This window comes from Falco peregrinus, chromosome 1 (genome assembly GCF_023634155.1).
Source record: "Falco peregrinus isolate bFalPer1 chromosome 1, bFalPer1.pri, whole genome shotgun sequence".
Lineage (NCBI taxonomy): Eukaryota > Metazoa > Chordata > Aves > Falconiformes > Falconidae > Falco > Falco peregrinus.
The window spans coordinates 25,279,966-25,304,132 of NC_073721.1; the positions used below are offsets into that span (position 1 = coordinate 25,279,966).

At 41.3% G+C, this 24,167-nt stretch overlaps 1 protein-coding gene across 2 annotated transcripts; it reads left to right on the forward strand.

Annotated features, from left to right (window-relative positions):
- The first annotated feature begins 362 nt into the window (after positions 1-362).
- On the forward strand, positions 363-23,762 carry STAMBPL1 (STAM binding protein like 1). Of its 2 annotated transcripts, none has more exons than XM_055793853.1 (11): positions 363-755; positions 11,758-11,949; positions 12,829-13,046; positions 14,396-14,471; positions 15,899-15,994; positions 17,246-17,600; positions 18,219-18,343; positions 19,243-19,380; positions 20,032-20,144; positions 21,722-21,821; positions 23,461-23,762. In XM_055793853.1, exons 2-11 carry the CDS (start codon positions 11,869-11,871, stop codon positions 23,515-23,517), a joined length of 1,359 nt encoding a protein of 452 aa, XP_055649828.1. In that variant the 5' UTR covers positions 363-755; positions 11,758-11,868; the 3' UTR covers positions 23,518-23,762. The 2 variants fall into 2 exon arrangements, with proteins under 2 accessions (XP_055649828.1, XP_027644641.1); XM_027788840.2 differs by lacking the exon at positions 363-755 and adding an exon at positions 9,751-11,296.
- The last annotated feature ends 405 nt before the right edge of the window (positions 23,763-24,167 follow it).

A 24,167-nucleotide genomic window follows, 5' to 3' on the forward strand; every position in this document is an offset into this window, starting at 1 on the left:
CCGGCCTCCTCTGCCTCGGGGGAGAAGTCCCCTGCCCCAGCGGCTCCTCCTCCCAGGTACCGCAGGCCGACACCGACCACCACGCCTGCGTTTAGACCCTCCTCACGGCCAGACCCCCGCCGCAGCAGCAGTGCGAGCTGTGCTTCCCTCCGCCGCCCGCCTCCGAGGCTCGGAGCAGCCCAGCCGAGGCGAGCTGGCGCGCCGCTGCCCGGGCAGGTACGGGCCGACTAACGCGGTGGCTGGACGGGCGCCAAGGCCGCGGGCCGCGCGGAGGGACACGGGCCGTGCCGCAGCTCCCCGCTCCCCTCAGGCACGGCGCCTTCCGCGCCCGCCGCCGCCTCCCCTCCCGGGCGGCCGTTGTGCTGCAGCGGCGGCCCCGTACGCGTGGCGGCGCCCGCGGCCGCCGGGCTGTGGCGGTGGGCGGCGGCGGACCCCGCGGTGCGGAGCGGGCCGCGGCCACGCCGCTCGCCCCGGCGCCTCGCAGGCTCCTCCCTTCGCCCCGCACCGTAACCTGGGCCGGCCGCGGCGGCGCAAGGCGCTCGGCTCGGCTCCTCTCCGCGGCGCCGCCGGCACCTGCCCCCCCGTCCGTTGCCCCTGCGCAGGCCGCCCCGGGCACCGAGTCCCGGCGGGGCGAGGCCGGGCGGCGGAGGACCAGGCCACTCCTGCCGCCCTCCCTACCCCGGCGGCGGGGCGGGCGCCCCTCGCTTTGTCTCCAGTACCGGCCGGCGGGGCCGCTCACACGGATGCGAGACCCGGTAAGCAGCCGTCGCCTTGCCTGTGCGGGGAGCGCGGGGCAGGGAGCTGGCGGGGCGCTGCCCCCCCCTCCTCCGCCCGCCGCCTTGCGCCAGCGGCCCCGCGGGCGGAGGGAGCCGGGGCTGGCGCCGTGCCGTGCCCGCCGCTGCCCCTTCCGGGGCCGGGGAGCGGCGGTAGCCGCGGCCGGTGCGAGCTCCATCAGCCCCGCCGCCCTGGCGAACGCCCCCGGTGCCGGTCGGCCCGGCCCATCCCCGCCCCGGTGCCAGGTGCCGCGGAGCCGGCAGGCCTGCGGGAGACGGCGCTCCCGCGGCAGGGCGGACCGGGAGGGGGGCGCGGAGCGGAGGGGAGGGGGGGCGTGGGCCTCACGGTGCCGCCGGCCGCGTCGGGGGGCGCGGGGAGGCGGGGGCCGGGCAGGCGGCGGGCCCCGCCGCGCCCGCAGAGCCGGGCGGTGTAGCGCGGTGAGGAGCAGGCTCAGGCCGGCGGCGTGTCTGACAGAAAAATCAAGGCTTTCAGCGGTGCGCTCTGTTAATTTCCGTATCCACGTGGAAGATTATCACGGGAACAGAAAGTGGAAGATTGTAAAAAGAGCAGTGGTGGTCGCTGGGCGCCTGTGGCTCAGTGAGCGGTTTCTGCCCGGTTTGTACCCCCTCATCTGACCCGCCAGGTGCCCCCGGAGCGCCGCAGGAACGCAGCGCGCCCGCTCGCAGGCGATGCGCTGCCCTGTTTCAGAAGGGCGGCAAAAAGTCTCTCCTGCGGCGATTTCTCTCAGTTTGGAATTATTTTTAATACGCACGTGGTTCAGAACGCTAGTCTGAAGAGTCATGGGCAGGCAAAACCCCACCTTCTACAGAGGAGAGAAAGCGGTGCACCTCAGAGTCAGGGATGGGCTGTAATTCCCAGGGAGTTCATTCCCCAGGCAAGGACTGCTTTGGGGAAAGTTCTGTCTTGGCAGAAGTGGCCTTTCTCCTCGTTGTAGGCTAGTGGTTGACTGTCCAAAGCTGTGGTTTGCATATATTTGATAAGTTGCGTTAGACCAAGTCCAAGAAAGTAGGATATGGACTCAGAAATTCATGAAAGATCTCTAGGACAATGGAGTCTAGCTCAGTTGTTGCAGGTGTTGCTGAGGCATTATGTTGTGTTACTCTGTAACATCTGGATTTTCTGAGGTACTGCATGCATTTCTGCCCGATCCATTGCATGTCTAGGTGCTAGAGGTATGACTAACTAAACCGAAGGCCACTGTTGACAAGTCTGGAGTTTCATAGATCACAGGAGAGCTTAAGAAACATTCCTCCCAAATCCTGTGTAATTCTGTAGGCACAAATTTCATAGTTATGCTTTTATAAATGGCATTTTAAATGGCTTTAAGTGCAGGGGGTGTATTCCGTACTATTATGTTTAAAAATAGGAGTCAGTGTCTCGCTCAGTCCTGCAATCGTGTATTACTGATACTGCTGTGGGGATACTGTGAAGGTAGTTCTCATGTGGTTTTCTTTCTGTGCACGAAGTATGCTCAAGGTCAGCCCTTACTGCATTTCCTGGAAGTTAATCACCAAGCTGAGGAAGAGTATAGCTCAAGGTGAGGGGTGTCACAAAGTCTGCAACTGCTGAGGGAGGGGCAAGGTGACTTACGCATGAAGACACTGAGCAAATGTTGTATAAAAATAAATATTTGATCTCAGTTTGCTGGATTTGTATGCATAGTGGGTTTTTTTCTGTTCTTATCAGACTCCTGAGATTTTATTTCTGTATCAAAGGTTACATTTCCAGTTTGTGTTCTGAAACTTAGTTTGCTGCCATGTAATGAAAGCCTTTGTCTTTTTAATAAATATTTAACGTTTAGTTTGCCAAGCCAGAAAACATATTTTCTAGTCGTAGTTTCCATTATAAATAGAAGTATCAGTCCATGAAAACAAATGGTCTTGCTTGTACAGTTTCTGAACAATACATGTGTAGTTAGGCTTAGTACTGTTGCATAGGCATTCCTTTTATAAAAATCCAGCATTTTCAAATTTACAGAGATGATGATACCTGATGGTAACTTTGTGAGTCAGGCACCTGCTCAGACACAACCCGTTGCCTACCACTTCCTACTCGCAGCTCTAGATGACTCACAGTTCAGCACACAACATATGGAATTGCATTAGGGAAGCTGTGGGCGCACTACATAATCAATGCAGAAAGTAGCTTCTTCTTTTAGCATCCCTGAACCACTGTCAAAGGGCTTTCAGAGGTGTCTAGCTCTCTTTGTTGATGCAGAAAGGAGACTGAGTAAGTTGCAAAGACCATTGAGCTCATCCTGAAGGGAAAAGCAAATAATTTGGAAATAGGCTCAAAGCTTCTGTGCATAGCTTCACTGGGATGAGTAGCCTGTTGGACTGCAAGTGTATGAAATGTTAGCCACAAATCATTGTGCTCAGCTTTGATATTCTGGATAATTCAGCTGACTTCCAAGCAGCCCTGTGAGCTGACTGCGTTACAGTCAGTGCTGCTATAAAATATGTGCTTACCGCTGTCAATATCAGCAAACTCACAAAAGAGAAATGAAACATTGTACCTACCCAAGTAGAAAAAATGATCTAAAGCACACTGAATTCTCCTTGTAGAGCCAGATATTCCTGGTTCTTTTTCCCCATTTGCTCATAGCACGAGACATCCTGAATCATCTAGGATAGGACAGGAGGTCAAAGACTTCATTATGAAATCAACTAACTGTATTAGCTTAATACAAGTACCATACTGCAGAAACACACCAGATTAAGTGGTAGTTATTTGTACTGGTTGACCACACTCCATCCTGTAGATAATTATCACTATCAGTTTTTTACCTGCACTTTGCTTACTTAACCACTAGTGTACAAAATAGTCAGAATCTATTGAACTAAGGCCCCAAATTATTTTTTTCTAAACTTGGTGCCACAAGGCAAGCTTCATTCTTTATAAACAATTTAATAGACTTCAGGTGAACTGTGAATTTGTATGTCAAAGATGTCAGTTAAATTTAATAATTTTTTTTTGTCACCTACATTATGAACCAGAAGAAATAAGACAGAATAGGAATTTATCATCAGATAGAAACAGAAATTGATGGTTGCAACTGGTTACTCACCCAATTAACAACTGTCCTTGTTAGAGGTTATGGAGTCTGAAAGTGGTATAAAATTAAGTAACAAATATTGCCAGAAAAATCATTGCCTTTTATAGGAGGAACAGGAAGGTTCATAACCCTTCTGCCCTAGTGGGACTTGGCCTCTGAGAGAAGTAGGGCTACAGGCAGAAGAATCTGTGAAACCTGAGGATTTGCAAGGAATCATGCCTCCTTTGTTCCTTGGACATCTGTAAAGTGTTGCAGACCTCTGTGCTGATTTTAGCCACTCATTTGTTTCCCTTAGCAGCACAGCTTCTTGTCCTCATGGTGGAAGTTAGTGTTATCAGTAATGTTATGTATTGCAGGTATCTTTTCAGTATTTCAGCTGAATCCTCAAATAACAAATAATATTTCAGCAGCTATTTCATTTATTTCTGGCTTACTGTGCCCTGGTACGCTAATTTTCATGGGGGGGTGTTGTAGATTTCCTGAAGGAAGCAAATGGCATTTTTTCTACACCATGTCTAGAACATCCTTTCAGGGGGTCCTTGGAAAGATGCTGTTCTGTCTTACGTAAGTATATATCAGTGACTGCCTAAGTAGGCTATTGCTTGTAATCCAAGATATTCTGACGCTGGCGATACTTTAGCCATTATGTTAAAAATGCTTTTCTGCTGAAAGTGAATGGTTTACAAAAAAGGGGAGAGGGAGGGATTCTGTTTTGTTTTGACACAAGAAACTACAAGAGAAAGAACTGTCAGCAGTTCACAGATGCATGTTTCAATGTTCAATAATTCCAGTCTGTTTTTCAGGACATTTAAAAGTGACTAAGATCTTTATAGATAGAGCATATTAATAAATCTGGTAGCAAGCCATCATCTATGTGTACAGCTCAAATGCATAGGGTTATGTTATAGTAGTAGGACAACCATACTAGATCTTGACTTTGAAATAATCTGCATAAAAATGAAAAAGAAAATAGGTGAAGGCCAGAGGTCTCCTCTGTGCTCTGAAACAATGCAAAAAGCCTGTAGGTTCTACATTCATATTTTCTGTAGGGAGTAAAAGTCAAGTGCTTGCATGTGTAGTGCTGGACGTTATCTGCATGTTGTAGTGGCTTATCAGAGTTTTAGCAGACCCAGTAGCAATCTAACATTATTGAAGTAGCTTCTTAATGCAGTAATGTTTGTTTCTATTCCAAAGGTAAGACTGTCCCTAGAAAATGGCTGGTCAGCGGTATTCAAGTAGCTATATTAACTAACTACAGTCATCCAGATATTTGTAGAACAACTTTAAAAGTCTTCCAATAATTGTTCTGACTTTTTTTAACTGTGGGAAAACAGACCATTGTCATCTGCATTTTCTTTAGATGAAAATAAAGCTCAGTTTTGTGATGTAAGATACAGCATTGAGTGGCATAAGCATATAGGCAAGACTTGGGTTTGGCACATCTGTGTATGGAGGATATCCCTGCACATGATTTCTCCCTCTCTGGACCCAAGCAGGTGAAGATGCTACTGTCTGTACGCCCCTGGCACAGTCTGTGGAGAGACCTCTAGGCAGCGTGCTGGGAGGTGGGTGGGAAGCAGAGGGTATAATCCTGACCCACTTCTAGGAGAGGTGGTTGTAAAGCTCAGTAGCTGCCTCTGTGGAGGAGCTAGTGGAGCCTGGGAGGAGGTCTTGGCAATGCTGTTTACATGGAGGCATGGCATTAAGGGGCAGTGTTAAATTGTAAACCATTACTGAGAGAGGCTTTTCTAGAGCCAAGCTTAGTAGCTCCTACTATGAAGAGCAACTTCTCCATTGAAAGATTTCTCAGCAAGTGGCTCCTTGTGGTGCTGCTTTTCACTGAAAGGCCATTATGCTGGTTTTGGTTGAATGGTTTGGGGTTTTTTTCCTCTGCACAAGTGAATGATCTTGCCATGACATTCAGTGCTTTGTTGTTTTTTTCCAAAGAGACTAATTACTATACTAGCTGAATCACTTGCTCTAACAGTGAACAGTTGTTTCAAAAAACATGTTGACACATGAACATGCTGTTTCTTTTTGGAGAGAACCAACAGAAGGCAGTTTGCTATTTAGGCTGGGGTTTAGCCTATTTTATATCAAACCCAAGTATGTGTATAAATGATTATGTGCTGTGCCAATACATGGCTTGGCATTTCAAAAAGAGCTGAATGAGTTAGGTGCCTGTATTTCTAACCTGTTTTTCACAAAATTCACTGGAACATCCATTTCAAAGTGCAGAAGTACAAGTATCTGCATCATGGGTGACTTATTGGCACTTTTGTCTTCATCTGGCAGTCACTGAATGTGCCCTATTTCAAGTTAGCTGAGGCAATTTATTTCCGTTATGGGTAATTAAGAGGTGGGGGTTGCACTTGCTAATTTGGCTGTTTTAATGAGAACTGGCCCCTTTATGGTGTGAGATCCATCTTTATTCTAGGATTCTATAATCACCACACTTCCTAGTGTAGTAAAACAGAGTATGACTCTTCTGATGGTAATCTTTAAGCAGGGTTGTTCTTACCATGGGATAAAATGCAGAACAGTGCTCTCGAGTAGTTTAAAAGTGGAACTGTGCCACATTTTAACTCCTGTATTAGCAAATATCTCCAGATATACTATAAAGATCCTGATCCCAATGAACTGAAGTGAATTATTTTTTATAGGAATCACATCTGGGCTTTACATCCCACTGAATTATCAAACAAAAGAATGAGCATTTCTGAAGTAATCCACTATTAAAAACATGCAAAGAATAAATCATTCCTAATGCCCCAAGAACACTAGAACCTAGGCTCTGAATGAAAAAAAGTGCTGTGGACAATTGGAACACTGATCTCTTTAATGCAACTTTCTAGTGAAAATACTGGCTAATGTTAGTAACAGCAGTGAACTCAGTGTGTTGTGACTAATTCCCTGGGAATTTAAAAATATGTTAGAAAGAGGAAACTAATGTTTCAGAGTAACTAATAAGTGTTTCAAAGTAACTAATGTTACAAAGTGGAAACTAATGATTAAAGCAATAGTTATTAAAGTCAGCCACTTCATAAATCTAAAAAGCTCATTCAACATTTCAAAACCTCTTCTGAAGAGCTAAAGAAGGAAAATCAGCCTCAAGATCACGATAAGGATTTGAAATTCAGTCCTCATACTCTGCAGTCAGTTTCTGGGAGGTGTACTGCTACTTCGAGCTGTCTTTTCCGGAATGTTTGAGCAGTGCAACTCCTGCTGTGGTACTGCCAGTCACTGCACACATCCTTTGGCAGAGCACAGTCCTGCTTAGCTTTGTTGTCATTGCTGATACAGTCATCTCACATAGTCAGGTTGTATCTGTGTAGGACCCGCCATGCTACATAGGCATTTCAGTCATAAGAATGCATGGAGATACAAGCTCTTTCTGCCCAGGCTGTGAGCTGGCTCCACCAAGGCATTGCAAACATAAACTGTGTAACTGGAACAGTTCATACCCTGCTTGAGCTAGTAAGTCTTGCTGTGCAGCCATGTGTGCCACCTTTCGCTGTCACAGTTACATAGCTTGCAGACCGAGCTGGGCCGTGGCTCTCAGGCTCGGAGCGCAGGCAGAGGGCTCTTGTCTGTCTCTATCCATCTGTCCCAGCAATCGTCTGAAAGACGCCAGCATGCAGCAAACTGAGGGCACTGGAGAATTTGTGATGAATTATATCATACGTCTCAGAAAACCATGATGGTTTGTGTTTGCATTCTCCGGATCTTCTCATACCACCTACTCTTGAGGTGCTTGATATGTCTTGATATACTTATTCTGTCTTCATGTACTACTATTTGCATATACTTTTAAGTTAAAATTGTGCTCTCAGCTTTTCACTTTCCGGCTACTTGGTACTGTGCTTGTTAGCCTGAACAGAAAGAATGACTTTCGATGCCATTTGAAATGCTGATTTTCTCACTTTGCTCTGTTTTCTGTGGGTGAAAGCCTTTGATTTAATAAAGCTGGATTTTACGAAGGATTAATGCATAGTATAATAAGCTGGATCATATGGGAAAACAAGTGTTTTTTGAGGAGGAAATGGGATTTGGTGAGGAATGCCATTACCAATCAACTCAAGAAAAGTTTCCTAACTGTTGAATGGATGTTAGATATTTATATTCTGATGATGACTCACAGAAGATCCATCTTTAGAAAAAGCTTGATTTGCATGCTGAATGTCCAGACATTTCTTCTTAATCAAACATTACCCAAGCCCATCTAAGTTAGTTGGAGCACCTGAAATTGTAAAGCAGAAAAATACATATTTACTCTTACAATTTAGAGCACTTTGCACTCTGATAGACTAAGACAGCTCCAAGCTAGCGTTGCTACTTATTTCCTGTGGTTGGGGTTGGAGTGTAATTCACTGTATTAGCGTAACTATTTTGCATATTTGAATGTAATTAGTTTGTTACACAGTGAGGTTCGATATTTTAATTTCTATTTGCTCTTGTAGAGGGCAATACAAGTGTATCTCCAGAAGACAAGGAGTAACTCATCAGGACTGGGCAATTCTTGCAGGCACTGTACAAGCTCTTGGGGTGTGTTTTCAAAGCGAGCTCATAACAGTCCAGGACAGCGCTGCCTCAGAAAGTGGCAAGTCTGTATTGCTGGTTTCATGTTTCTGCCTCCTCCCCTGCATTCTGAGTTTGAAAAGGAAGTAATTAAATTAAAAAGTGGTTTTAATTCGGATCTGCTACAATTTGCCTTGAAGTCACAGGTGTCAAGAAAATGGAAGTGCAAAAAAGCACGGTGGGGGTGAGGGAGCCCCTTGGCAGTGTCATGGCCTTTGCCAGCTGAAGGTGATTGTGAAGCTGCGCCATGCAGCACATTATGCACAGAGGCGTTCCAGGAAACTGGCAGGCATGCCTGTGGTGATGTTTTTAGTAAAACATAACTTTCTGCATTTTAATAGCTTATAATTCTGCCCAGTGTGTCCGTGTATTAAGGATAATATATTGGAGTGCAGTTGTAAAACTGCCCGCGTTCTTTCACATTCTTTTTACATATTTTTTTTATTACCCTGCCACCTGTAATAGCTGATATATTTGAGTCTTATTTGGTATTTTTGTAAAAGTGGTACAGATTCATCCTAGTATTTCTTCTTTATTTACAGTGTCTGGTTTCTAATGTGTTTCTGAAGCCAAATTTAAAAGTCAGTTTCCTCTTTTAGTTGCAGTGATTCTTTTACTAAGCTCTTTCACTGTGGCTTGGCTTATGCTCTCTGCAGAAATGCTTCATCCTTTCAAAGCTCTGACACAATTTTGAGGAAGTATGAGTTTCTCCTGTTACCAGATGTCTCCTCTTTAAAATACCTGGTATTACAATTTTTTTTATTATTAACGCTTATTTAGGTTAAAAAGAAAATCACTGAAATGACCTGTGTTTATAACTTGAATATTCGTAGAGGCAACCAAGATGAGAAATGTTTGCAAGTAAAGGGTTCCATGGTGCCTCCCTGTGCCCCTTCCAAAGAGATTTTGGCTGGGGCATGCCATAGGCTTCTTTAACAAAGACCTGCTTGGGAACACTGGCTCAAAAAACCCCAGACGGAACCACCAGTTAGTGGCTTTTGTGTTTCCCACTTGCTGAGCTAACATTTTTCCACCTGCTTACCAGCTAGGTTGAAAGGTCTTCCAGGTGTGGGAATCGTTGTCCTCTGTAGGGAAGCATGTCAAGAGCATTTGCTTAAATATTCATTTCCTCACTAGGCTTTAGAGACAGTCCGTAAAGGAGAAAGTCTTGAAAAGCTGTTTTCTTGATCAAGAAAGCAAGACTGCTAACTGAAATAGGGCAAGAAAGCAAGACTGCTAACTGAAATAGGGAATTGAATAGACATATATTTCTGCAACCTTTCCTTTTGAATGCTTTTTTTTTTTTTTTTTTTTTTTTTTTAATAAATTGAATTACTAGACTACTCTGCACTTTGTCATACTTGGATGCATACTTTAGACCAAAACCAGCCTTCCATTCAACTATCATAGATCTCCCAGTTGCTTCTAGGGGAAATGAAAAAAAAAATTCACAAGTCATGAGTGAGTGAATAAATGGTTTTGAAATACATGCTTTTTAGCTTTGCTTTTTTTGCTTTGTTTTGGGTGGGTTTTTTGTGTTTTTTGTTTGTTTTGGGGTTGGCTGGGTTTTTTTGGTTGTATTCCTGAGCCACACAGAACATATGAATGCAGAGTCTGTCATTGAAGGTTTTATTTCTGCTTAGAGTCTGAGCTGCAGGGGCAGAAGACTAAGATGAGCTCTGCTCTGGCCAAGCTTTTAGCCCTTTCCTTTCACAGTCTACCACATCTACAGTGGTTTGGCTGATGAAGGGTTTCAGGGGGAACTAGCCATAAGGTAGTATGTTTCCTGGTATAGGCTAAAGCAAGATTGTTTCATTATTGTTGTCCCATGGGGCCTTTCTACACTTTGTGAATAAGGAATGAATAGTCTCTCGTGCCAAGCTGATCATTTACACCAGAGCTCCATGTATGTAAAATTAAATTGTTTAGAGAACTGTTTCCATTAGCATTGATCTCTTGGGTATATAGGCCATGCTCCACTTTTTTCTTGTCACTTGTGCAACCATTTGGAATACTTTAAATTAAAGATCAGGTCTTGAAATTGAATCCATAGACCTGTGACATACCTGATGATGAGAATAAAAATCTTGACAATGGGGAGCATGAGTATAAAGTCAGGCAAGAATTTGTTCGTTGAGATTGGGAAGTTGTACATAGAAGTGGAGTAAGATTGATTTAATAAGATGGAATGAGTATACCAGTAAGGGCTTTTACAAGTAGAACGGGATGATTCTGATTGTGTAAAGAAAGCATATTACTTAAATGAGTTTAATGTCTCCTGTAATACTTGCAGCAATGGTTACAACTGAAGACTGATCTAACAAATACCGTTAGTTTTTGGAAAAAATGAGGAAGACCCAAATATAGAAATCAATACTTGAGAAATGTAACCAGCTAAAAACACATTAGGGTTGTTTTTCTCTAAGCCAGAGTCCTCTGGCCTCTAGAGAGAGGTGTGCTGAGAAAATATCTTTGCTGAACCCATTCTCTATGCTTTTACAAAAGCATAAAGCATATTTATTGCAATACATAAAGTGCCTTTGACATTTAGGATCAAATCTGTTTGGACTGAGTGCACAGAAGCGAAAAACCACATTAGGAGCTCCATTTTCATATTTCCAGTGTAATTTAAATAATTCACTTCCCTTTCAGGGTTGGGATTTTGGGGGGATTTTTTTTTTGGTTTGTGGGGGGGCTGCATTTTGAGTATTGTTTGTTTGGTTTTTTGCTGATGACGTCGGCATGTCTAAATATTTGTCTTTACTTGTTCAGAGCTGTGCAAGGAGCAATTACCTCCAGTTGACTCATCAGAATTCGTTGCATCTTGAGTGTTGTTGAAGTCAGCAAGCTGTGCAGGTGGAACAGATGGTGCTTGAAGTATTTTCTCTGCTTTATATTACTGATATGAGTTTGTGTGCTAAGTTTTATTTTTAATTATAGGCTTAGCAGGAAAAATTATGCCAGATTCACACTTTATAAATATGTTTGTCAAAACATATGTTCAAGGAAGCAGAGATTCTGTGATTAGTCTTGGAACTGTTGAGTTTTTTACTTAATGCTTGAAAGTTGGGGGTTTTTTAAGTTGCTGCAGAAATTGTAAAAATAATTTGTTATATTGTGTCCAAATCCACTGTAATAACATTAGAACAGGTCAGCTAGTCCACAACTATCCTGTAAGCCCCATGCATTCCCATTTTGAATTCTAGATGCCTGCTAGATTGTTATTAAATATGTAAGTACTGTTATGCTGAAGTAATGAGTGGGTGCAGGCATACAAACTTATGTGACATTTGAATGTATTTCTAATCTGAATTACTTATTTTTTCCAGCACATGGCTGCAACCAGAGTATCTATGTTCAAGTTTCCCTTGGGCTAATAAACTGTAAGATAGCTGGCTGCAAAAATTGAGCACTGGATTGATACTGCCCTTTGCAGTCGGATGGAGACTTTGGAGGAAAAGAGCAGTCTCCTTGGTTTGCAGACAGACAACATGGAACAACCATTCACTGTCAGCTCGTTGGTTCGTATTACAAAGAAATGCTTTAATGGCTGAGCACCCTCTCTTTCAAATAGGGAACAATTCGATAGAACTGTTTAGCAGTGTTGGCTGTCAGCTACAAGGGTCTCTTCCAGCATGCTGCCAGTTCCTCCCACTTTCTGCCTGATGGTTTTGTTGGAATTTATTTTGTTTCTACTTATGTGTTTTATGGGGTTTTGTTTTGTTTCAGTGATCAGGTTTTTAAGAAATTGAACTGAACATTGTGAATAGAGAAAGTAAAAATTTTCATCAGAGGAAACAACTTGCAGTAGCCAGTTATTTAGCCACTTAATGGGAAAGTAATGATTATAGTAAGCAGCTGAGCTTCTTTTTCAGTAGAGTTAGTTCTGACTTCTTAGGCTTTAACTGCCTCATTTGAAACTGGAAATGTTCATTTGAAGTGAACTATTGACTGACCAGAGGAACTTACTGCTCTTCATTAGCTGAACTATACTCAGCAGTGATACCCTATGCATCATGTAATAGGAGTCTGAGTATTCAGGCCCTCCATCAAATTATGTCAATACCTTAAGGCAGAACCTTGCAGAATTTCATGGGCAGGGGATTCTAAAGAGGACACACATTGTGTTGCCTTTGATCATTTTTACAGGGGTTTACTTAATTATTTTTGTTCTGGTATGGGGAGGGGGATGAGGTCAGTTTTTATTTGTAATTGCAATCACAGTTTATTTGCAACTGAGAAACATATTGGAATGTTTCAACTGTGGCTAGTGGTGGGGAAACCAATGCCTATTATGAGAAAAAAATGAAGATTTCCCTTGAGTTTCTTGAATGAGAACACTAAATGAAAGCGAAATGTAGTATCTCGTTCTCTTTGCTAATCCCTCTGTTCTTTTTCAGAAAAAGCTAGTAGCTATTCCTGACCATACAGACATCTCTGTGACCCCAGAAGAGAGAGTACGTGCGTTAAGCAAACTTGGCAGCAATATCACAATCAATGAAGACATCACTCCACGCCGTTACTTTAGATCTGGAGTAGAGATGGAGCGGATGGCATCAATATATATGGAGGAGGGAAACCTGGAGAATGCTTTTGTTTTTTATAATAAGTTCATAACGTAAGAAACTGTTTGTAGTCGTTACAACTTATAATTCTGAGCAAACTGAAATGAAGCGTTGCAGTGAAAACAGGGCATCCCTTTAGATTATGAGAAAAAATGTTCAGTGTGTTCTTGCAGAATAGCTTTGTTCTCTGGAGATCTCTACTCTAACCACAGGCTTTCTTATAATTTTATTTCAAAAGTTAGCATGGTAGTTCTATCCATCTATTCATCTATTAACTGCTAGGCGTGAACTATCCTAATATACAGAGGTTTAATTTTACTGTACCAAGCTATACTCTGAGCACTGTTTCCCACAGACTATTCTGCATCTATCAGCATGCTGGTCAAATACAGCTCATGGCTTAAAAAGCAATGTTAAAAGAAGACTTCTGAGCCTTTAATATAACTATAGCCCTATGAGCTTCTGCTGATCTTGAAGATGCTGGTGTTGCACAGCACGTAAAAAATCATGAAAAAATGGGCTTTTGCCTCTTTTTACTTCCCCAGAGGGTTTAAGTATAATTTATTGCTTCTTACTCTCAAACCAGCCAGCTGAAAAATGTATCAGTGGCAGATTTAAACCTCTTAACTAGCTAGTTTTGCTGTAGGTTTGATTGGTTCGTTTTCTTACTTCTGAAAGGGTTTTTTTTGGTATGTATATTTTAAAACATTTGTAATAGGAGACCTCTTTCCCCTCCCCCCCCCCGCCCCCTTATTTTCCTCATGCTCTGAAAGCTAGACCAAACCTTGTTTAATTCACTTAATTTTAAATCTATGTGTCTCTATAAAAAGAGGGTGTGGAAGTAAACATTGTACCAATTGCTGAAAGAATGATCACAGCTGTGTGTTCCAAACTCTTTGCAGCTGAGTGTTGACATAATTTAGATGTTTGGGTAGTTTAATAATACTGCAGTTAGCTGTGCAGCTTGGTCTAGTGAAAATAACAGCTTTAATGATAGTCAGTGCTGCATTCTGGAGTTCTTGTTTAAGATTCAGCATTTCAGCTAAGGAAAGATAAAGACAGTGGAAATAGGATTTATTAATACTGACTAGGTGGTAGATGCTTTTGAGGGCTATTTTTAGGTGCTGGCTGCTAGTTAGTCCTTTTTTTAACCCAACCCACTACTAATGAAAACCAAATTATATTCAGATGTAGAAAATAACCTGCTGTTATTACCCTGTGTGTCCCATACAAGCCAATACAAGAATTTAAGTCTTAGTTTAAACAAATGTGTAGAAACCTGCTCCAAGTCATTTGGAATTTGTTTAACAGTTATGTGAAACTGATTTTTCTGCCAACATAAAAGCTGTTGTGGGTATTCCTCTGGCTACTGAGGTAAATGCATGCATGTTTAATTTTCTAGGTTGTTTGTAGAAAAGCTGCCCAATCACCGAGACTATCAGCAATGTGCAGTACCAGAAAAACAAGATATTATTAAGGTAGGGTTATGGTTTCCTGGCCTTTAAGAATGTTTGTCCCAGAATCTCTCCGTTGCCAGCATTCCTTTTCCCCCACTGCACACATAGCCCACGGCAACCACCACAGCTTGAATTTTTGATACCTTTCTCCACTAGTCATTCATGTTTTGTTTTGGTTTAATCACTTGATCATTACTGGAAATTAAATTACCATCCTAAAAGGTGAACAAGAATGGTCTCTGGATAAGTTGGTAGATTGTTGGAAACTTAGGTATAATTCTTTCTTAAAGTTTACGTATTAAAAATACACTAATTTAACAGTACTTAGATTCTGGTCCCAGTTATGGGAGTGGATGATGGTCCAGACTGACTATTGCAGAGGGAGAGAGAGATGTGTGGCATTACTGGTGTCTGTGCAGCATTTGCTTACCTTGCTAAATAATCAAAGCATATTTTTGCTTTCTTTATTACCAAATATGTATTTACTTAGTTTTTACTGGATTTTTTCCCTCCACTTGTATTCAACATAGTTTTACTCCCCATCCTGCTCCCTCAAAAAAAAAAGAGAAATAGAGAAAAAGAAATACTGAGCTTAAAGCAGCTGGAATTGCCCAATGGGAATTGTTAGAACAAGAATGAGTGTCTCCTCCTTCATGCTGTCATATTTGCATGCTTTCTCTGCTGTTAAAGCTGAGTAATGTTATATTCAAAGCCAAAATGCTTCATACCAAATTTTTTACTGTGGCCCACAATCTAGGAAAACACCCCTGTTGAGAAAGGGCATCTAACACGCTCACTCCTCTTGCACTCAGTAGGATTAAGTCCATGGTCTCTTTCCCTTCCTTGCCTACAGAGCCTCTAAATTATTTTGTAGTAGCCTCTGCATCAGTAGAAAACGTAGGGCATTGCTTTTGTTTTACAAACACCATTGTTTTGTCTCCTGGGGCTGTCACAGGAAACTACAGCTGTAGCTATCTCTGCAGATAAACGTTCTTTTTTTGCCCCACCTGGAAATGGGCGTATTCAGTCGTATTTCTGTCCAGGGAGTCCCAGAGAAAAATGTGATGATCCTACCTGAAACATTGAAAGGTGACTTATCTTTTTTTATAAGTCACACTTACAACAAAAATGTTAGTCATTACACACCTATTAAACAAAACAGAGACAACAAATTGCTAGAAAAAGGACTAACCTTTCCTTGAGATAAGAAGCAGTCATGTCACACCTTTCACTGACATAAATTAAGTTTTATTGAAATCACTGTACTATAGAAATTTCATAAGCTGATGATTTAGTGTGTATTTCCTCCTTTCTTTCCTGGGAAAAGAGCAGTATTTTCTTGTATTTTTTACTTTTTAAAACCTCTATTACAGCTGAGTTTGTTTTCCAGGTGATTTTTCTAAAAAGTGAAAACTAAACTTATCTTTCTCCCCCATCCCACCCCAAAGAAACTGAAGGAGGTTGCATTTCCACGGACGGATGAATTGAAGAGAGATCTTTTAAAAAAATATAACTTAGAATATCAAGAATACATGCAAAACAAAGTAAGTTTTATATGGTTGTTAAATAATTTTTTGTTATGAATATTTTTGTCATATAAAACTTCTTAAGAATTAAGCAGTAAAATGCCAGTTCTACAAGAATGTAATCATTTCATAGGCTGCTTAGAATGACTTTTCACTTCTCAGATTCTAATCAATTGGTCATTTGAAAATTAGTAATACAAGCATGCACTTGGAAATAAATGTGCTGTGATATTTACTTAATATCCAGATAGGTCTTTGGTACACTCTGATTCTGTTTTATAGAGGAGATTGTTAATACACTTACATGAGTATGCGGAAAAGGTCCCTTGGCTCTGAACGTGCTCAAGTTTGAATTGATCCTGTTTGAGTTTTTTAAGTAATCGTAATTACTTGTGTATTGAAGTCACTGAAAATAGGATCTGTAGTTTTAAAAACTTCTCTTGGAAAAAGCATCTGGGTTTTTTTTTTTTCCCTTCCCTTAAAATGGACTTAGGGAACTGGGGGGCGGGGGGAAGCCACTAAAACGAACACCAAAACCCAAAGCACCCCACACACCATATTTCTGTCATCAGTTGGTTTGAGGCTTTCTTTACTGCTCTATTTTGTACATGACAAGAAATTATTTTGCTCCGGGTTTGGCTTTTTTTCCCCCCATTTGCTTCTGAAGATGCTTGCTGCTCTCCTTTACCAGGGAGCAGGAAGGGCTGTTGAAAGCTGAAGCTTCCCTTGCTGTCTGTGAAACAGCAGGTGGCCTGGGGGCAAGGGGGCACAGACCGAGTGGAGGAGGCATCTAGGGCGCCGGAGGCTGTGCATCAGAGCCAAGTTAAGCAATCGAGGGAAAGCCGAGGAAAGAAAGTAACTCGAGAAAGTCGACCAGCCTATCCGAACAGCAGCAACAGGCAACAAAACCAGATAACAAAACTGATGATGAAATCTACCCAGAAAACCCATGTGCTCATGGGTCTCTTGTTGCATTGAAAGTTGTAAGGGCTTGTGTTTGTGCCTAGTCTTTGCCATCTCTGTTCTGAAAAGTCTTTTTCTAATTATTATAATGGGCAAATGAGGCCACTGCTGTCAGTACTGAAGTAAAAGCACAAAGCACGACAGGGGATATAGTTGCATTTGCCTGCTCAGCAAACAAGTTCCAAAAGACTTAATTTTTAATGATAGGATTTGATGGTTTTATTAAACAACTAGATTGCTTCTTTGCCTTCATTTTTTGTAGCTTTTTTTAGTGTTCTGAGAATGTCACTGTTTTGCATGTTTCAGAACAAATGTAAAACCGAATTTCTGAAGAAACTAGAGCATCAGCAGCTAATAGAGGCAGAGAAGAAACGAATTGCGCATATGCGGCAACAGCAGCTTGAATCAGAACAGTTTCAATTCTTTGAGGATCAACTTAAGAAGCAAGACCTAGCTAGAGATCAGAAAATCAAAGAAAGCATGGTTATGTCTGAACAGATAGATGGAAGTATGCTGTCTTGTATTTCTGTACCAGAGAACAGTTCCTTATCTACTACGCTGCTTGAGAAAAAAGAGAGGAGCAGCACATCTGGCTGTGTTGGACACTCGCCTCCAGTAACCCGGGTCTTAAAGCCAGCAGCTACTTTAAGTGCTGTTCAGAGTAAGTGCAGAGTTTTGGGGTTTTTTTTTCTATCTGCCTCTTTGCTGCTTAAAGCAGTCCACATATTGCATATGCATATGTATTTATTCACCGTAAGAACATCCATAGTGAAATAAGCATGAATAGGTTGGTGTACACACAGCCGTTCCATAGACTTTCTTCATTTCAAGAGAGGAGATTAGTCGCAGAGTTTTGCATTTTCCAGTTGAATACCAAGAGATGGATTTAGAGATTGAGCTTTAGTGTTCCTGTGGAATGAAGTCTGAACCCTGTTGTGGACCTCAAGTGAACAGAAGCAAAACCTGCCGTGGTTCACCCTGGAAAGTCCTGGCCTGGGAGGTGGTATCAGCTCACTGTCACCTCAAGGGCAGGCTAGTGAGCCTATCTTACAGGCTGGTGACCTCAATCTAGGGTAAAGTGCTTGTGCTGTAGATTTATTTTCATTAGAAATCTGTGATGTGATAAGAATAATTCCTTCACTTTTAATAATTTCCTGTAACTGTGTGTATTTCCTTATTTTAGGGAACTTCACTATGTAAGCTGCAAATTCCTCTTTATCTCTCTCTCTCTCTCTCCCCCCTCCCTTTTTTTTTTTTTTTTGTGTGTGTGTTTTGTTAGCTCAATTGGCTGAAGCACTCAGAGGCGTCATTTTGCCCAGGGATCTCTGTCACAAATTTCTGCTGCTAGCAGAGGCAAATACAGTAAGAGGAATAGAGACATGTGGAATTCTCTGTGGAAAACTGGTACAGTTTAACCCTCACATTTGTATGGGGAAAGATATATTTTATAGTGCTGTATTTTCCTGTAATGTATCAATTTCAGAGCAAAAGCAGATCTAAACAATTAATGTTTAACATAATTAACTTCATATAATAACCTGAGTGGCTATTTCAGCAGTGTGGGCTTGCCTTATTGGGAAAGCATCTGATCAAAGTACCCTGCTGTCATTATAAAATGTAGCAAGTTTTTCAGCTTGCTGTACAATACAGGCTTTTTCGAGTACTTTCTCTGGCATTCATCTAAGGTAAGTGAGGTTTAGTTGCAGGACAATGAAATATAAAGACTGTTAGAATCTACTGCAGTCATCAAATTCATAATGGCACAACAAAAAAGAAGAAGAAAATCCCCTTGTCAAGCTGTAGAACATCTGACTTTTCAGGGTGTTTTTTCCTTTGACCTCATTAACACTTAATGTACTTAATGTCTTTTTAGAGTAGGGAAAGATGTCATGGCTGATGCTGGCATACAAAGAATTTTAAAGATGATGTCCAAGTGTATCTGAATTGTATAAAGAGAAAGAATAGCAAAAGTAGTGATGTTCCAAGTTTCACAGAAAATTATTATAGTATTCTCAAACCTCTTTTCTCATCCTATTAATTATTTTAAAGGACAAACTTTTCACACTGGTCTTTGAGAACATTTCAATACGACAGTCTTGTGTTGCTATTAATACTGCCCTGTATGTTTTCATGATAAAATGCCAAGGCATATTTGCAGGTGCAGTAAGTCAGTACAGCTGCACTGGAATCAGTGGAGCTATACTGCTTTGTTCTAGCTGATAGGCTGACATCTTTCAGGTTCTGATTCAGCATTTATTCGTTAGTTCATTTGTCCCACTCTTAAGTCGATGTTTGTTTTACAGACACATAATGAATTTACTATTACCCATGTAATAGTGCCAAAGCAATCTGCAGGACCAGACTACTGTGACATGGAGAATGTGGAAGAATTATTTTGTATTCAGGATCAGTATGATCTCCTCACTTTGGGTTGGATCCATGTATGTATGTGCTCGTAGATTCTGGCTTTTCTGTATCAGCTCTGCATATTATGTGGAAGAAACCCTGGGAATAACAAGCTAAAGAAATAACTGGAATAATCAAAATTAATTTGGTCACGTAATTCTAATTGTAGTGATGTAAATGAGCACTAATGTTCTCCACAGATGGGTATTTCTTAATGCAGTTGAGGCATCCTGTTGACACAATGGGTCTGCTTTTGCCAGTGCAACTTTTGTTGTTTATGTCAAGTTAGGAGTATTTTGTTACTTTCTAACATCATTTATTTTTCTACTGTATTCAAAATTTGGGGGGAGGGTATTGTGTTTTTAAACTTTATATTACTGCCACTCTTAGGCTTTTTGGACAGTCAGGTAATTTCCCTTTGTCTTGTGCTTCTTCATTCCACCTTTCCCCCCCATGATGAGAAAATTGCTTGTACATCTGGTTGTGAATGTGCCTCCATAAATCTCATACTGAAAAGCCACCCTAACAGTGGAGAATCTGGGTTAATAGGAACTTACTTAGGAAACCAAACTGGGGAAGTACCGATGCTTTCACTTGTTACAAATTGTTGTTCCTTCTTGAATGTATGTTGACCTTGATTTGTAAGAAATATTTCATGATGTTGAGTTTTCCCTTTCTTTTTGTAGACACATCCAACACAAACTGCATTCTTATCCAGTGTTGATCTTCATACTCATTGTTCTTACCAGCTAATGTTGCCAGAGGCCATTGCAATTGTTTGTTCACCAAAGCATAATGAGTGAGTTCTGATTTTTCTAAGTAATATTTCAATATTTTCTCCTGCTTCTTGTAAAATTTGATCAAATGCAAACAGCATATATCAACTGTGATGAAGGGCTAGAATTTTGTATTATGAATTTGTTTTAAGTTGTTTAGACTTGCATTCCAGTCAGTTTCTACACACTGTTGTTTCTGGTTCTCTCTCCTCCTCCCTTCCCAACCTCAGGGTTTAAATTTTATTTACTTTTATACTCTGCTCAATCAAGAAGTAATGACAGGAGCTGTTCTTCTGGAGACCTCATTGCCAGTGCCCTGCCACAGGCCTGTGTTTATTCTGTCTGGTGAAGGCAGAGCAGCGGTTAGATGTATTTCTCTAGGATGATATGAAAATTGCAGTTTGGAGAGTAGAGGGATAAAGATCACTTTCTTGATAAGGTCCTTTTTTTATGTTATTATTTCATAAGATACAATAAGTATCTGGAAAAATGTGGAACTGTGTAAGTATTAATGTGAAGGTTTATAATGGACAGGTTGCCCAGAGAGGCTGTGAAGTCTACATCCTTGGAGATATTCAAAACCTGACTGGACATGGTCCTGGGGAACCTGCTCAAGGTGATTCTGCTGGAGCAGGAGGGGTGGACTAGACACTCTTCAGAGGTTCCTTCCACCCTCAACAATTCCGTGATTCTGCTTTGGTGTGCTCAGCGTTTCAGGGCCCAAGGGCTAACTCCACTGTTTTAGACTGCATTTCTCTAGCCTTTCTTTCTGGCCTTCCTGTAGATGGCTTCTATGAATCCCATTCTGGTTGCCTAACTTCCTATACGGGCCATTCAGGCAGTGAAGCTATAAATAGAGATCGAGTGGCAAGTGCACAGGCACTAGGCTTTGTAACCCAGGGCACACCTGCACGCCTCCCCAAATCTCTGGTCTTCCAAACTGCTTTTATAGTTTATGCTGATACGCTGTAACCACCTCTAACCTGTTACTTCTACCTGTAATGTTTATTAATCAGGCGCTGTCCTGTAGTTATTGGGTATTAATGTTTTTTACAGAAGGGAGGGGTTTCTAACACTTTATTCAATAGCCAAAAGTGTTAGATCATACCTATGCAGCAGTGCATTTTCTAGTGCTTTGTACTACTTGATAACCTATAAGAGTAGGGAGGATGTGTACTCTCACCAGTCACTTACACAACTAGCTTAAAGGCTGTTCTCTTTTAAGCTGCCCCTCTAGAGTTCAGCGAGTGAAACGCCATCCAGAACAGCCGTTCCTGGTTTATATCTGTTCCTATATAAGCTAGCCTCAGCCTTTAACAGTCTAACCTGCCTAATGGGAACAGCACCAGTACTGTGATTTTTTTTTTTCTTTTTTTTTTTTTCTCTCCCCTTCCTTTCATCATCTCTTCCTTTACAGGAATACGTCTCCCCTTGATTTGAAATATCTGTAAGAATCCAACTCAGCCTTGCCTCCTGTGTATCAAAGGTCACTGAGTACCATTCTGTCATCCTTCTGTTAAGCTAAGCAATTTGTATGTGAAATCTTAGCCATGTATTATGGGAGCAGTATGTAACAGGAATTTCATCTTTTGCTTTCCAGCACTGGCATCTTCCGACTTACAAATGCTGGAATGCTAGAAGTTTCTGCTTGTAAAAAGAAGGGATTCCATCCACATACAAAGGACCCTAGGTTATTTAATGTAAGTATATAATCCAACATAGTTTTGACTATTCAAATTCTTGCCCATGCTTCTGCTGCAAGCAGGAATGATACATGCTTCAGATTAGATTTTTTTAATATAATTTGCCCCTCATCTTAATAATTCATTACCCTTACTTTTCTGACCAAGATAGACATCAGGAGTCTACTTAAGTAGTTAATAGCAGCCATGAGATGAGTGTTAAGCACTGCAATTCAAATGGTGGCTAACCAGAGGCAGTTACCATTAGTCACCACTTTTACCTGCTTTCAGAAGAAGCAAAAGCCACAGTTTCAAATGGGAGTTATTCCTGAGCTCTTCAGTTTTTAAACAAATAATTCAGTTCTTCTCCTCAACTGTAGTGTCCCAATAGAACATCCCAGCTGCTAAAAAGTGCAGCTAGGAGTAGATTAAGCACCGTTTCCTTCATTGCCCGCAATTTTCGCCAGGCTTCTCATAAGCCTTTCTCAGTAACTCCCCTATCTTTTGATGTTTTAATAGCATAGTATGCTGTATGCATGGCTGGACAGTATTGTCAGTCAGAATTATCAGAAATGTCACTGTTACGTGGAAGACAGCAATCCTTACCTTTGAGTAACTAAGATTCCTTTTTCTAAATGGGGCTCACTTCAAATACAGAGCAACTCATATAGCTCAAAATAAAATGATCAAATGCAGAGAAGCAATGCTGAAAGAAATTGGAAATTACTTCTTTGTTGTAGATCTCTCGGAATGTCAGTATTACTCCTCAAAAGAAGGATAGGCTGGGGTTCCTCTGTTTTGTTTTGTTCTTTTACCATTAACTGTAGGGATAATGAGAAGGTAGTCCAGCTTTGAAAAATTTTAAGACTTTTGTTCCAGGTGGGCTCTTTTTCAGTGGTTCTTTACAGACTTAGTTCATCAATTAAGTTATTGGCCACTTGAACACATTTATAGTCATTAGACACACTGATACGTGATACCAGCAAACACAAATATCCTTTCAAGTAAAATCACGAGAACATATTGATATTCCAACCAAAACAGTAGTATCACAGCCTCATTTCCTGGAGGAAAAATATCAGGGGTTACAGGAAGCTTCAGGAAATCTGACTAATACAATCCGAATCTGCATCTGGTTTCTGGCAGAAACTCTTCTCCACAGACTCAATACAAGCTGTTACTTAGTCATGACTGTGTCTAAAGACACAATTTATTCCTAAATGCTTAAAAAAATCCATCATGTTGGCAGACACAGCTGAAGGCACTGCAGGAAAAGAACATATTTCACACTTTCCTTGAAGCTATCCCCCATGTATCTGTTCTAATGCAGCGCACAACACCTTCCTTCTCCATTTCAGGTAGCTCATGCTGTACATAAAGGATAGCACAGACTTATTATCTGTTTCACAGGCTAAGCACTAAACAATACCCTCTTTAGAAACTTATTTCTCATTAGATGTTATAGTCCGTGCTTTACTCGGCAGCCTATCCCTGTGACAGTCAGGGTCACCCACGAACAGGCACAGTGGCAGGTTCAATCAAAGCTGTATAGAAAGGCACAGTATTAAGCAGGCTCAGGAAATTAAAGACAACAGTATCCTTCATATGCTATTTTACTGAAACTGATTTCTGAGTAATGGGTTCACTTCTTCTGCAGCCATGTAGCCATGTGGTTGGAAAAGACATAAAGATAATTGTGCTGGATCTGAGGTGATACAGATGGACGATAACGATGTTAACACAAATGGCCAAAACAGAAAAATGGATTCCTGTTTTTCCTATGTTTTCAGAAATGACTTTTATATTTATACATTTTAGATTGAATGGTTTGATATTTATTGCTCTAGACTGTTTTGGAGTTATTTCATGGCTCTGTCAAGATGGAGTTCAGTGGCATTACCCCTGAATCTGTCAAATCTCACCTGTAAAATGCAACAATAAAATGAACTTCAAACAACAGTAACTATTGTTTCTTTTGTCACTTGTTGGCATTAATTGCTTTCTGAGAATGAGATGTTTTTAACAGTGGTTAGCTTTTTGCGACTTCCAGCTATGTACATCCCTTTACTGCTTCAGTGAATACACGTTATATGTAGTAGACAAACACATCAGTTTGGGTGATTATTTTTTTCCATCCTTGTATAGCTCAAGTTTTGGCTAGGCTGTGAAGGAGAAAACACTCAGGAAAACAAAATCCTTTATCTGAGGGCTGACCCTCATCATATCTTGGGGTAGCAGAGATGCATCAGAGTCCCTTGGAGAAATGCATCTTCTCCAGCAATCCTTCAGTAGAAACATTTATTTGAAATCAAGTTCTTATCCTGAAAGGGATCTAGCTGGAGTTAGAAGGAAAAATCATACGAA

What these genes read in the sequence shown, in the direction of transcription:
- STAMBPL1 (XM_055793853.1), top strand. Translation starts at nt 11,869, where the DNA reads ATGGAGACTTTGGAGGAAAAGAGCAGTCTCCTTGGTTTGCAGACAGAC. An exon ending in AAAAACAAGATATTATTAAG is followed by an intron (nt 14,472 to 15,898) that starts GTAGGGTTATGG and finishes CCCACCCCAAAG; the next exon opens with AAACTGAAGGAGGTTGCATT. An exon ending in AAGAATACATGCAAAACAAA is followed by an intron (nt 15,995 to 17,245) that starts GTAAGTTTTATA and finishes TGCATGTTTCAG; the next exon opens with AACAAATGTAAAACCGAATT.